The 14,428-nt window shown below is 43.8% G+C and overlaps 1 protein-coding gene across 1 annotated transcript in view; it reads left to right on the top strand.

Annotated features, from left to right (window-relative positions):
• The window catches only part of mcama (melanoma cell adhesion molecule a), a gene marked incomplete at both ends in the record, with an annotated part of 44,962 nt that overhangs the window by 16,234 nt on the left and 14,300 nt on the right, over positions 1-14,428 (top strand). Inside the window, one exon of the mRNA XM_083985948.1 lies at positions 14,051-14,184. Within this exon, the coding sequence (XP_083842074.1) occupies positions 14,051-14,184 (134 nt within the window). The remainder of the gene's footprint in view (positions 1-14,050; positions 14,185-14,428) is intronic.

Genomic DNA, 14,428 nt, shown 5'->3' with positions numbered 1-14,428 from the left:
GCCTCAGAAAACTACCTGCTACTGTGGAGCCTGAATTAACTTGAACCTACTTTATAACTTCTTTAAACTTTGCTGAACAAAGTCTGATTCAGCATTTTCAGGGTTATATTGCCTGCATGTTCACACCTAGCGCTTTCTTATCTAAGCAATATTCATCGTTCAGTGGACTCAATCTGCCATAAGCATTTTTATATTAGCAGTGCAACAGCTGCGTTTCACTCTGTCCTCCTTCATTATTGGTTTATACTCCAGTCTCCAATAACAGGTTGCCACAGGAGCTGTAGACACTAATATAAAAGTTATAAACTGTTCATGAAATGTTTATGTGATGGCAGTAACTCAATGCATTTAAACATGTAGACTGCTGAGTGTAGATCTGCTGAATTTCAAACCAAGCATCTTGTATTAACAGACCATAACAACAGATTGCCATTAACCTGAGTGAATTTAGCATTGGGATAATGATGGATGGATGTAAAAAAAAAAATTCAAAAAACATTTGGCATTTAGGATTGACAGGTTAAATGAACACATAGTATTTTTAAATTATTGTTTGACTATTGGGTTACAGTTTGGGGAAGAAAGGGGATAGGAGAAGGAAATCTGTTGCATGGTCTGATGAGTCTCAGTCTGAGTGCTGTAGTGGTGTGGGGGAAATTTTCTTGGCACACTTTGAACGCCTTAGTACCAAATGAGCAGGCAACAGCCGACCTAGTATTATTGCAGTGAACCATCTCCTGATGCCTGCTCCCTGCAGGGTAATGCTCCATGTCACAAAGCTCAAATCACCTCAAACTGTTTCTTAATGTGACGGTGAGTTCACTGGATTCAAAGGCCCTGCACAGTCACCAGATCTGAGTCCAGTAGAGCCTGGGCCTTTGGGATTTGGTGGAACAGGACAAATCCACAGCAACTGCATGATGCTATCGTGTCAGTATTGACCAAACCCTCTAGAGGAGTGTTTCCAGCTCCTGGTTGAATCTATGCCTTGAAGAAAAACCAACCTGAAGTGCCTATAAGTAGCTAGTGGCCCGGGAGTGTACATGCTACAAAAGCATATACATTGGACTTCAAGGGTTAACACAGCTTCATAGCAGTGCGATGAGGTGAAGAACATTAATACTGGCTCGGCTCTATCTTTGGCCTATTAGTCTTATTTTCACTGCTTTGCCTGCCTGGGCTCCAGTTCAGCAGGGCATCAGGCTCCATTTGGCTTGAAGTGAACTTTTAGTGCTTCACTCGCTGACACTGAGCTCTGAGCTCACAGCGGAGCAGCACATTCATCTCCTCTCTTCATCACAGACATAAAAAACCCTTTTCATATTTGTCTCCAAAAATCACACGAGCTGAAAAAGGACTTCACACACTGTGGGATGTGAGTGTTACATCAGAGAGACACTGCTTGGGAAAGTGTCCTAATTGAATAAGTTGAATTCAATTAGAGAAGGCTCAAGCATCCAATGAGCATTTCATCACAGAGAAAACACTGCTTTGATTTGATAAAGCAGGTCTGACCGGGGCACGAGGAACAAACATCAAAAGCCTGTTTACAGACTTTAATATAATCAGATAATGACACTCCATGTGTACCGTCCCGCGACAAAGCTGCGGTCGTCTCTGCCGTGCGAGGACTGTTTGGAGTTGTCGGGCAATTCTCTGGGTCGTCTTAGCTCACAGATCAAGGCCGCTGGGCTGGATCTTTGAACTTGACATTTCAAAAGGGAGAGGATAAAGAGATGCTTAAATATCAAATCCTTCCCCACTCCCTCAGCCCTGATATTGGATGCTGTTAAAAGATCAACCGCCTAATCAAAGAGGACTGCTCTTGCCAGAGGATTTTCCCGGTGTGCTTGTCTGTGGAAGTTAATTTATACATGTTTCAGCAAAAAAAAAAAAAGGGTTATCTAACTTCTGTCTCATTTGGATTCTTGTTAGCAGATATTGACTAAAATTGTGCCTTTTGATTTGTCTGTTTGTTTGAAGCACACTCTGCCACAGACATCAAGTAGTCAGTCATTGAGACTGAAGACAAACCCTGAGGACATTTTTTTTATTTTATCTTCCATTGTAGTCTATTTTCTGTGCCATATTTGTGCACACACTTTTTTCCCTGTGTGATACAGGGCTGAGGGCTGCAGGGACTTCAAATCAAGGTGGTAGGCCCTGAATGTGAAGGTAATCGTGTTTGCCAGTAGACTAACTAAAACAAAAATAGAAATTCCTCACTGTTCCTCACGGTATTTGAACATGGCATGAGTTGGGCGAGGGTAAGAGGAAGTGCGGGATTGTTTATAGGCTCACAGGTGTGTTAGAGAGGGAAATCAACAGGCATTTCATTGTGTGTGGTCTGGTGATAATACTCTTCTAAGTCCACCCCCCCCTCCTTCATCCCTCCACGCACACACCCTCACTTGCCCTCCTCCTCTGCTTCCCACAAATCACTCGACAAATGGGCAGCCCACAGGTGTTGTCGGGGAGAGCCCCCCCCCCCCCTCCCCTCCCCAGCCGCCCCCGTCTTCCACGGCATGGGAATGGGGGCGACGTTGCTATTGTTCACAGCTGCTTGTGTCAATGTGACATGCCCACCTCCTCCATCCTCCCCAGCACAGTGGGACACTCTGCCACCCGACGACTGGGAATCCAGTCATAACCGCAGCCCTGGCTCAAGGTCTTGGCACGCTGCGGCCAAGAGAATAAAACAAGTGGAGGATATTGTCTGCTAAGCCCTGAGAACTGGAGTCTCCCAGTCTACAGATCAAGATAAAGCTGCTCGCCGCTCTCATATCAAACAATGCAGCTGGTTATGAGTTCTCGGCACAGATATATCATTGTGTTTGACATTGTGTCTGACCGACTGCGCGGCATCGGGCTCGTGCTGGAGGAGATGGACGGTGTTTATTAGTTTCATGAGGCGAGGACCGTGTTTTGACGTGAAATACAGGGCAGGTTTGTTGTGAAAATATGAGGGTTTTAGATCTGTGAGACGTGTCAATAAGGCTACGGTGAAGGTGAACCTGGTCTGAACCTTTGACTCTCACAGACTGTTTACATGCACACAGCTACTCAGGTTGTTGGAGGGGAAAAAATCAGAAAACAAGTTTATTTGCACTTTGCCTTAGTAAGAACAGCTTAGCAGAGCTGACATGATTAGGTAACTTGTAGATAAACAGAAACGTGATAACTAATCCAAAGTCATTTATCAATGAAGACAAAGAAAAGACAAATAATTTGAAGAGATCACCGTGGACCTTCTCCAAAAGAAACAAGTACCGTCTGGAATATGTCATTGATTTTTTTTGTGAGTAGCACAAGCAGCACACTGTGTGACATCCTCTCGATTTGTTGTGGTGGCAGAATGGTGGTGGCAAAAATGCTTGGATGTCATCGTTCCAGTCCAGCGTTCAGTCTGTGTGGTTTGGCAGTGTTCACACTGATAAACAGAGCATGAAAGGAGTTCATCCTTCTCATTAACTTCACTACATGGACCCAGTTTGGTGCCTTCACGGAGGGCAACAGCAAAAATGCACCAGAATTTGAATCTGACTCAACTTTTGCAGCAGCACAGCGCAGCTTTCTATTTCCACTGTGTGTCTGGAGAGCACGGAGACAGCTGATAAAATGATTGTTGCCCTGACAACCTGTAAAACTTAGTTGTAAAATCCCGTCTTGTAGCCGTATAAACGTCAGTGCTGTGTGTCTGAATGCCTACAGTTACCCAGTAGCAGACAGCCCACATGTGCTTTGTTTGCCTCCCATCTCCACCCTCCTCCACAAGTCTCCCTCCCCCACCCTGGGATGCCTGCCACTGTCTGGGCTGCTCTCTCCTTAACCTGCAAGTAATTGTCCTTCACCCAACCAGAGAACATCTCACAGCTCAGCAAACAAACGATTGTACTGATTAACTACACAAAACACTGACATCCACCAGTCTAATCAGAGCCTGAGATCTCTTCCTTTATTTTCTGTATTGTTTCCGGTGAATCTGCTGTGATCTCTGCTGCGGTCCAGCAGCTGGAGAGGGGCTCGGTGATTTGGTTGATAAGATGCCTGTACAGGCATACATTCACCAACCCACACATACAGACCCCCTCTATCAGGGGGTTTCATCTTTCTCTTCTCTGAGAACAGCTGCAGGCATGCATGCAAGCAACTCTGAGCTCTGAGTAAAAACATGGATAAATTATCTCATTTACGACAGCAAGTCGTGATTTTTAGACATTCCTTTAATGTAGTGTTACAGACTGGCTTGATGGCAAAACATTCATGTTGACTATTTTCAGTGGTTATTTGGTTTAAATTTGTTTTAGAAGTCATGGTGTAAATGGTGTTCATGAACCAAACTGCTGTCGGCTCTTCTGTCTTCTTTCTTTTTAAATTGCCTATAACTGAGAGAGTTGGTTTTATTCACGGTTTATAAGAAAACTAGTACTTCAAACTATCAAGAATTAGTTTTAATTTAAGATCCAACTAAAACACAATAGCTGACACAGAATCCTGGCACACATGGTTAACATGGGTGTAATGTTTCTGTAACTGAGAACAAAACCCTGATTTGCACAATCCTGTGTCACCATACAGGAGGATGGAGGCCCAACACCATTCATTCATCTGCATTCTCTGCTAATTTAATCAGTTTTTTTCACCTGAATGTGATCCAGGTTCCTGTCATCCTCCTCTGGAAGCACACGCACAGTTTGTGAGGTGACTGGATCTCTGCCCATTTTCACACCTGGCCCATCACGGTGGAAACCATGCATGGTTTTAAACTGTGGGCCTCACACAAATGAGGTTATTATTTAATACTGTCCAAATAAATAACAATATGTGTGTGTGTGTGTGTGTGTGTGTGTGTGTGTGTGTGTGTGTGTGTGTGTGTGTGTGTGTGTGTGTGTGTGTGTGTGTGTGTGTGTGTGTGTGTGTGTGGGGAGCGTTGTTTGTAGGACTGGCCTGGGCACAGGGAGTAGCCTCTCCTCCTCATTAACGCAGCAGTGCACCTGTGATCACTCTGATATTCTCTTTGAGAGCATTAAGGTTCTCAGCGGGGGGTTTTGAGGGGGGGTTGGGGTTCGCCATTTTGATCCCGGTGAATTAGGTGTGGCACGCTCGCCCGACAGCTCACCTCATGTCTGGTAGACGGGATAAAAGGAGAGGGAGTGCACAAACAGGCCTTTGTTGTAGGACAGCCGCTGCTCGAATGCTAATAAACTCTGATGATACAAACAGAGAGAGACCACACAACAATGCAGAAAGTTGAGGCAAATATGAATGCGGTGCGCGCGCACACACACACAGAGCAATGGAAGTGTTGTGATTTCTCTAGGGGGTGCCTGTGTGTGATGGAGGCAGAGCTCCTAATCACCAGTGAAGCTAATTGTGGTAGATGTGTGTAAAAACCCAGCAGACTCATCAGGCAAAATGAGAGGTTGTATCACATATCGTTGATTCAGTGATTGTTCGCTGACGGCAGGAATGAACCATCACTGCTGCTGTTTTTGTAGAATTTTACACCAGCTCTCTGCTGCAGTGTCAGTGTATGGCAGGGCCTTGAATAATTTAAAACAATTGATCAATTTTTATGAAAATTTTAGCAATATTTATTGATATTGGAGACAAAACAAGACTTTTATTTTTCTTTCAAGTGGTGAGAAGTATTTTCATTAAGCATAGACCAATATAGGAATATACTGAAGCTTTACAACAGTCTTGATATTACAGCTTGCTAAAAATCATCAACCTTTTTGAGTATAGTATTAACAAAATCTCTGCTGTTTTGGGTCGCTGCTTTTTTGCTTCTTGGAACTTGTGAGTTTATTGTGCTGCATTTGTGTGTGTGCAGTGATTTTAATAAGCCATGCAAATGCTCTGCACCATACTGTTCTGGTGGTTGGTGGAAAAACAATCCTGATTGTTGGGGTCCTTTTGGAAAGACATATTGTATAACCAGTTTGATTCTGGCTACCTTTTGTTGCGTAACCGTCACTCTCCGCATGTTTCCCGTCTGCGTCCGCATTGCCAACTGTCCAAGAATGGCCAAAGTGCCAAAAGAAATAGTATTGAACAGGTCTGATGCTTCTCCCAACAATGACTGTTTTATTCAGAGTCGGTTGGTTTCTGGGAATCGAAATGGAAGCGATTACCTCGGGCCGGCCCTGTTTTCTGCTGGAGGGTTGAGGGAAAGCTGATTTAGTTGGCACCCAGTTTGCAGCTTTCAAGGATGTTCAGCACTGTGATGATGACCACAGGGCCGGGGATAAGAAGGCCTTTGTTGGAGTACAGCAGCCAGTCAGTGTGCTGTCGTCAGAGGTTTGATTGGAAAAAAGGTCTCCTATTTTTAGTGTTAGAATAACAACGGAGGCCTCATACCTGGACCCTCTTAACTTAATGTCTCGTCTTTCACACACTTTAATATGAGACAAAGAGGGAATCACCGCCGTTTCCAGATTTTATCGACCTGAAAATGTAAATTTTTGTGTTATTTTACTTGACATGTTGATGAATATGAGGTTAATCAAGCTGCATGGTTCCAACGGCGGCCGGTGTAACATGTGGGTTTCTCAATAGGTCAAGACCTTCTGCGTTCTTGTGGCTGCTGTTTTGTCCAAAGATACCACTGCATTTAGCGTAAGGAAATCCAATCATGTATCCTCGAATTCATATTTATGTTTGAAATGGAAACCAAACACACTTATATAAATCGTTTCCCCAGAGCTGCAGCTTTGTGGTCAGAGGTATTTCTGGATTGTGGCATTGCGTTTGCCCTTATTCTCAGTCCATTTTCAGCTACTGTGTTCAGGCACTGGCCCTCAGGTGACACTTGTACATCCACGAGCGTTATACTTTGGTTTAGCCCAATTTTTAGCAGCAGAACTACAAGATAATATATTTGTGTTGTATTTATGCTTTTTGCTGTGGGGTCGAGTTTCTAGTAAACTGTGTTTCCGCAGGCTTGTTCTCCAAATTTGTTTTCAATCTGCTGATACCCAAAGGAAACCTCCCCCTTGATGTAGATACAGTGTTTAGCCTGTTGACCTTTAATTAGCCGTCCTGTGGCTGTGGAGCAACCTGCGTGCCAGAGCCCAGCAGCTCTGGAGGGGGGGGCCTATTGATGAGTAGTGGATGCCGAGGAACAAGCCTCGCTCACTGCTGAACATCAGATACAAGCATAAATAAAACATTCGTACTGCTCCTTTAATGAAGTCTCACCCACTGGGTGTGATGATGAAAAATTAATGTGGCTGCTTAAGAAGTTGCTAACCAGCGGGAATGATTAGGAATTCTCTAAAAGCCAGTGTTGGAGGCCGGTTTGTAAGAGGATGGAAGATGTAGTGAAACCCACAAAACAAGTGAGAAACATTCAGCATGGCAACATGTTTGTGTAAGTCAAGTGTGTGTGTGTGCACGTTGAGACAGAGTTGAGATGCCAAAGGCGTCTCAACAGATCTCATGAGAGCATTAACTCAGATTCCATTTTGTGGACACTATAATACAAATGTTAATTTTAGAGAACTTGTTTAAAGAATACAGAGAGGAAAAGACCAAGAACCTTTCTTCAAAGTCGAGGTGTACTGTAAGCACAGCAAAGTCAAACACACAGAAATTGTGTCTTATCCTTTTCTGGCTGCAACAACAAACTGTGCACAAGAAACTCACTCGCCCTCTAATCCAACCTATTACAGATTCTTTACTACTCTTCACGCTGCACTTTGATGTGCTGCGATGGTCTCTTTAATCTCTAGATGAGAAATTGTGCAGCAATTTAAAAAGCAGCTAAAACACCACGTACATGGAAGGTGTCTTATGCTTCTGGTGGGAGGTCTCTGCCGTCGTAGCCTGACAGTCAGACTGAATTACTGTTTTCTTACACTTAATTTGTTCAACCTGGTTTGTGACAGCCGCCGCTATTTTTGAGTCTGGAGTGGTGAGTGAGTGACATTGTCCTCAGAAGCTGATGCACCGGTTGTCAGATGCAGTTAAAGTTTTTCACAGCAGTTTCATCGAAACATGGCTGGAGGTTGATCGTTTGCTCTGTTTCCTCATCCTGTCTATAATGCTTTGACCACAACACCACATTTATTCTAATCATTTGGAACCAACAGAGTGTGCGTGTCTTCTCTAACTGAAACCAAATTGCTGTTGCAAAGTGTGGTCCAAACAGCTAGAAAACTCTGGTGTGATCATGCCGCAGGGACCTGTGTGTGCACTGAGACTGCGCCGTCTCATCTGAATCATCAGTTGCATGGGGGATTGTTTGGAAGTAGAAAAATACAACACAAATGCAAAAGGTTGATTAATGTCCTGCAAGGATTTGCAAAATGCAAAATCGTGTCCACCTGGTCAATAAAAGCCCCGTACATCTGTAGTGGTCTTGACCTGGAGCTTCTATATGCTCTGCTGCATGGAAAAGGGGCGATCACTGATGCATACAGTGCCTTTGAGGAGATTTGCAGCACTTCCTTATTTCTCTATGTGAAAGAAGAAAGGCCTGGCCCTTCACTGCCACTCCCTGTCACCCAGGGAACAGGCTGCTGGGAGATTTGTGCCAGATGCTGCTTCTGAAACCATTGACACATCAGTAGGACAAGGAGCTCTCATCTCCACTGTAGAGCTGTGTGCTTTCACTATTTGAGTGTGTGTGTGTGTGTGTGTGTGTGTTTGTGTGCTCTTTGATGTCAGGCAGTACACTGTGTCCCCCAGGTGTTCGACACCACACCCGGGTCGCGTATTGAGAAATCCTCCTCCCTGTCATCCACACTTACATGCTAGCTTTTTACACCCTCCATCCTTCGAGGACCCTCAGTGTCCACACACAACTTTTCTTCAGAGTCCTGAAAAAGCTTTGAAAACCACTGATCTGTCCTTACATTTCATCACAGGCAGCTTCAAAAAGATCAGGTTTTCTTCTCCAAAATGTTCACGTGGAATAAAATGTACCACATTACATTATGCGTAATATGTCATTTCCATTCACTTGAACTGGAAAGTGGTGTCAGACTTTTGGATCCTGCTTGTAACAAAATGTCTTTGATGTACATGTTATAATATTCAAACACCAGACAGAATGTTTCATTTATTAATACCACAATCTTTTTATTGTCTTCTACCCATCTCCTTAAAATCAGCCCGACATGCTCTGATCACTTCTAACTGGACGTTTTCATGTTCTTAGAAGCATCCAGTCTCATTTCATGGTTCACCGGGCATGTGAAGGATTAGGGTAACTAAATGAGGCCCAGTTGTTGTGTCAGAGGTGATTTGGACTCTTATCAGTGGCAGAGCTGTAGATCTACTGGAGGCCTAAGCTGACAGCCTTAATCGAATGGGGAAGCCAATAATGGTGACCACTTTGGTTAGCGTCTGAGGGTATTGTCTGCGTGTTAGGCACATAATGAGCTACTGTATGCAGAAGCTGTCCTGGAGGTAGGCCCCTCATTATGTCTGTTGTTTGCCTGATTTGCATTGTGTAAGTATTGTGTGAGTCTGTCTGTATCTGTCTTTAAATGAAAGGATGTAAAAAAAACAATAAAAAAAAAACGTATTTGTGCTCCTAATTCTCAGCAACTCTCAACTGCCTCATTAAACATTACATTAATTTTACATTAGTTTAACAGCCATGCGTTTCAGCTAAATTGTGTCATGAAGGGAGATTGTTTTAACTGCTCGGACAGGTAGAGACTCTCTGAGAACAGAGTGAGCTGCAACATCCTCTGTGCTTCTCCTTGGACCGTGGTCTCTGTCCACCACTGGTATTTATGGGAAATGTGGTCTTAATTTGGAGGCAGGTTGTGTTATGTTTGGCTTTGCCTGTACTTCCTTTCCTCTGCTCACCACTGCTATACCAAGTCTCCCTCCAGGAACCAAGGCAGAGTGAGGAAAGGCAAGGAGAGAAGGAGACAGGAGAGAACAAAAATGGAGCAGATCTACCTTTATGGATACCCAGCGTATAAAATAAATCAGATAAATTGGACATACTCTATACAATAATGTATACTTATGCAATGTACATGTGCAACTATGAAAATAAATACAAATTCAAGACATTTCAGTCAAAACAGCAAACATTCGAACATCAGCAAAGTCAGATACATCCTCTGTCTGTACACACCAGTTCAATTTTACATTCAGTAGACAAGGACAGACAAGTGAACATTTTAACCAGCTACTGACAGCAAAGTTGATGTTGGAGCATCACTGAGTGGAGGAGGCTTCAAAATCCATCCAATTGTTTGTTGAGAGATATCAGTTTGTACCAGAGAAGTGAAACCTGCATCACTGATTTGTAATCTTGTTTTCTTAGTTTGGGGAATTGAATAATAATTTTAGCATATAAGTCATCAGCTCTCACAGAAAAGTATATACAACACTTAAATGGTTCAATACCCAGCAGTAGGAGGAGGTGGATGTGTTTCAGCCTGAGGCTTTCTTCAGTGGTTCTCAGACCATGTGGGTGTGACCCTTATTAAGTCGCAGCCAGAGACCCGCTGGTTTCTTCCTGCTGTTGTACATTACCCTTTATAAATTGTGACATACTTAAATGTGGTTGCTGGTGACCTTTTTGGCATTTCTTTGCTTTTTGGGTCAGCACCCATTAAACCCTGAAGACATGACGAGTTGAGCTCAGCAGTTTTTTATTGAATGATAAATTTGCCTGTTTTGTGTGTTTTTGTGTGTTTTCTGCTTGTCTTCAGACATTTACATTTATTATTTCACAGGTTTGGCTTCAAAGAAAAAGATTTTGCATAAAACATAAAAATGTATAATATTGACACTCGTATCCAAAACTTTAGATGCAGCAGCACTGAAATCAGTTTCAGGAAAGTAGAGTGCTTTACAATTTCTCAGGATTTTAGCATGGTGTTTAATTGCCTTTATCCTCTGACTTAAAGGGGAACTATGCAAGTGCTGGCTTTTCTGCTGTTTTGGTTACGCTCCTCTCGCCCATGTGCATTTGTTTACAATGAAGCCGGCGAAAGATCAATAAATGGAGCAGTGGATAACGTTACATAACATATACGATGTTACGGCGTGTGCGTTTGTGTAGTCTTAACCGTCATGAACAAAAGATTACGGGTTACGGAGTGCGTTTGTGTCGCGGAGTGCAGAGACGAGAGCTGGGACACCGGGACACATCACAATTACTCCAGAGCTTTTTAATTAAGGTAAAAATGTAGCACAGCCACGGGAGAAATCCTGCTTAGTTCCTCTTTAAGTAATGACATAATAATGACTGAATAATAGATGTGGCGCTTCGTAAAGAAATCTACAGATAGTGGAGAAGTTAATCTGCCAGTTGAAATGTAATTGTGTGTGTTGTTGAGCTGGGAAAGTCTCTGTCAGCCCCGTCTGTTGTTCATCCCTCTGACAGGTCATCTGGGGTCCTGTCCAGTCACAGGCCTGATCCTGTCAACACATTCAAATATTCTAGTGTGTGTGTGCATGTGTGTGTGTTTTTTCTGAATGAATTAGCTCTGTATCATCCAGACACAGACAGCAGACAGCCGCAAATGTATGCACACACACACACACCCACAGGCAGCAGTTTTGGTTGTCAGGGTCCATAGATCATGGGTCGTGTGTGTTTGTGCTTTAGTCCATGCAGCATAAAGTCACAACAGGAACAGATAAGACCGGTCCCAGGTTGGCTTTGGAAGCCAAATCCCCGGCAGCCCCCCAGTGCTAATCGGATTAGCTGAAAAGTTAGCAGCACGGCCCCGAAGAGACAAAACAGTTTTTGCACTGACTTCTGTGACATATTTTGTTCTCCAGTCTCTATAATCTGCTTCTTGTCTCAAAGCCGTGTCACATTATCTTGGTCATAGTAAACAACGACCTCAGTACGTGATGAACTGTTTTTAACCTGTATTGTTAGAGATTTTCATGTGAGTTACACACTTTTCTAGCTCTGGGGATGAAAAAGCATCTATTGGCTGACTGGTGGGTGGGGTATGTAGTGTGTGTGTGTGTGTGTGTGTGTGTGTGTGTGTGTGTGTGTGTGTGTGTGTGTGTGTGTGTGTGTGTGTGTGTGTGTGTGTGTGTGTGTGTGTGTGTGTGTGTGTGTGTGTGTGTGTGTGTGTGTGTGTGTGTGTGTGTGTGTGATGTGGGGTGGGGTGGGGGGGGGGTCTGGTCCACCCAGGTGGGGGAACAATGGCTCGCCGGTTGTCTTAAAAGGAATGGTTGGCTGAGCATAGGCCCAGGCGGAGGAGGGAGGGACAGCCAGAAAAAAAATGAGTTGTGAAAATGATTGGTGCTCGGTGGGCGGAGGGGGTTATGGTGATGGGGGAGCAGCCGGCTGAATGGGGGCAGCAGGGTGGCAACTGGACTCTTAAAGCTTTTTTCATGCTTGGTCTGTTTCAACCAACGCTGAAAACACACATGAGGACACTGAGGTCTGGTTCTTCCTAATTGTTTTTCTTTATTTTTGAAATCCATTAAATAGTCAAAAACAAAAACTGGAATGTCCCCGGGGCTTTTCTTTTTTGTAGTTTGTTTTTTTCTTGCCTGGAGGAATATGACAGTACTAAGTGTATATTTTCCAACATAGTAAAATTGCACAGTGTCCCAAGAGTTTGGCTTGTACTAATAACAGTAAACACAATGCTATATGGAAAAAAAAAAACTTCTGCCCTCACTTCTCTTTTTATGTTTCCCCATTGTGTTTTTATAGTACTCAAGAATCACAAAGAACTCCAAGGCACTTTCTATTACAGTAAACACGTTTTAATAGAGAGCGCCTTGGAGGTTTAACGGGATTTTTGAGTACATATACGTCCCTGTCTGAAGAGCACCTCAAACTAACACATTTATAATCCAGAAAGAACTCCTTCTTAAAGAATTTTTAATTTAGGTTTGTGGTGTTCAGGGGTGTAAAGTAACCAAGTATACTGACCTCTGTAAGAGAGCTCCATCTGTGTTTCAGTGCACCTCCAAAACACTGTTAAAACAAGCATCAGAATCAATGCAACAGAACCAGAGATTGCCTTTTTTCCTTATAAAAAAACTGGTGCACACGTTCCCAAAATGCAACACGGCTGCTTATAATTTGGACAGAGATTTGGGGATGTTTCACTAACAGCAGCTAATATAGCCTCGAGCTGCCAGCCTCAAGCAGAGATAAGGCTGATCAGATCTCTAAACTCCCATTTTTCATTTTCAGCCCCAACCAAGGTTTACACAAGTGATGTGACTGAAGGAAATTTCAGAGTTCATGCAGCTCCCTGTGGAGCCACAACTTTACACAACAGACAGATAGAGTTACGGATACAGACATGCTTCTGTATACAGACACACTTCTGTATGTTCCTTGTGAATAGAAATCTTGCAGACAAATGTGAGAAATCAAACAGTGGGGCAAACCAGCAGCTTAGGCCTCTCTAGAATGGTTATTAACAACACATGACAGATAAACCCGGCTGAACATCACACAGTGACACCTGGCAGAGTAAGGGGAGAGGAGAGGAGGGGGGGTGTCCTTGACCATCTCGCAGAACAACTCCAAACCAGATTAAATGGAGAAAAAGGACTTTTTCGTGCCATCTTGTTTCCTTTTGTCACTGCGTGAGCTGGCCCCTTTATGACGGCGGCCAAGTCCAACATGGCTAAGAAAGCTCTTGGCTGTCTGAATCAACAGCCCAGTGCTGAACTGGCTAGCCTTCCTAGGCCTGCATTCCCTCGACGATGCCTAGGGAACTGATTTTCTGGCCAAGAAGTGGTTTTGTGGTTACAGTCAGCCAGGCAGAAGGGGTTGAACATTATGCCATGTGGACAAGAAGCCTTTTCTTCTGTGTTCTGCTAACATGGCCGACTGGCTCCAGGTTTGTCTGGGGGACAAGTCATTCATCTGCCAAACACAGAGCAGTTAAGGATTGAGGGTTGAAATCAGAGTTAGGTATAAATGTAACGGAAGAACCAACGTTGGGTTCCAGCCACAGGGAAATGCCATTTTTATTTTGATGCTTGTTACTGTTTTATGGTTTTGAATGGTTCATGAATAATACGGGGACTGTGATGCAGAAGGCATGGAGCTGATTTATGTGCATGTCTGTGTGTTTTTCAGCATGGGCCAAGGTGGAGCTGACGATGCATGAGAGTGTTGAGGTGTACCTGGGTGACGCGGCTCAGATCCCCTGCCAGTACAGCTTCACTGACGCCAAGAACGAGCCCAGCTTTGTCATGATCCAGTGGTTTGTGGTGAGTAGCCCTGCTGGACCCACAGCGAAAACTGACACTGTCTGTCTGAGGCTATCCAACTGCCCATGTAGTGGGAGGGGCCACTCCCACCACCACCTCCTTAGAGTCAATACTTTGAATCATCAACCGCAGCTCATTTTCTAGTTGAGGCTCCACATTTCATCTGTCAAAACAGATGAAATAAGAGAGTAAACACTGACACCTACAAAAAAGGCAACTGCATTTGCTTTTGCACACTTGTTCT

The sequence above is a fragment of the Trachurus trachurus genome, assembly GCF_905171665.1.
Source record: "Trachurus trachurus genome assembly, chromosome: 14".
Taxonomy (NCBI): Eukaryota; Metazoa; Chordata; class Actinopteri; order Carangiformes; family Carangidae; genus Trachurus; species Trachurus trachurus.
Note: the sequence above shows the minus strand (reverse complement) of the source record. Positions and strands in the feature narration are given on the sequence as shown.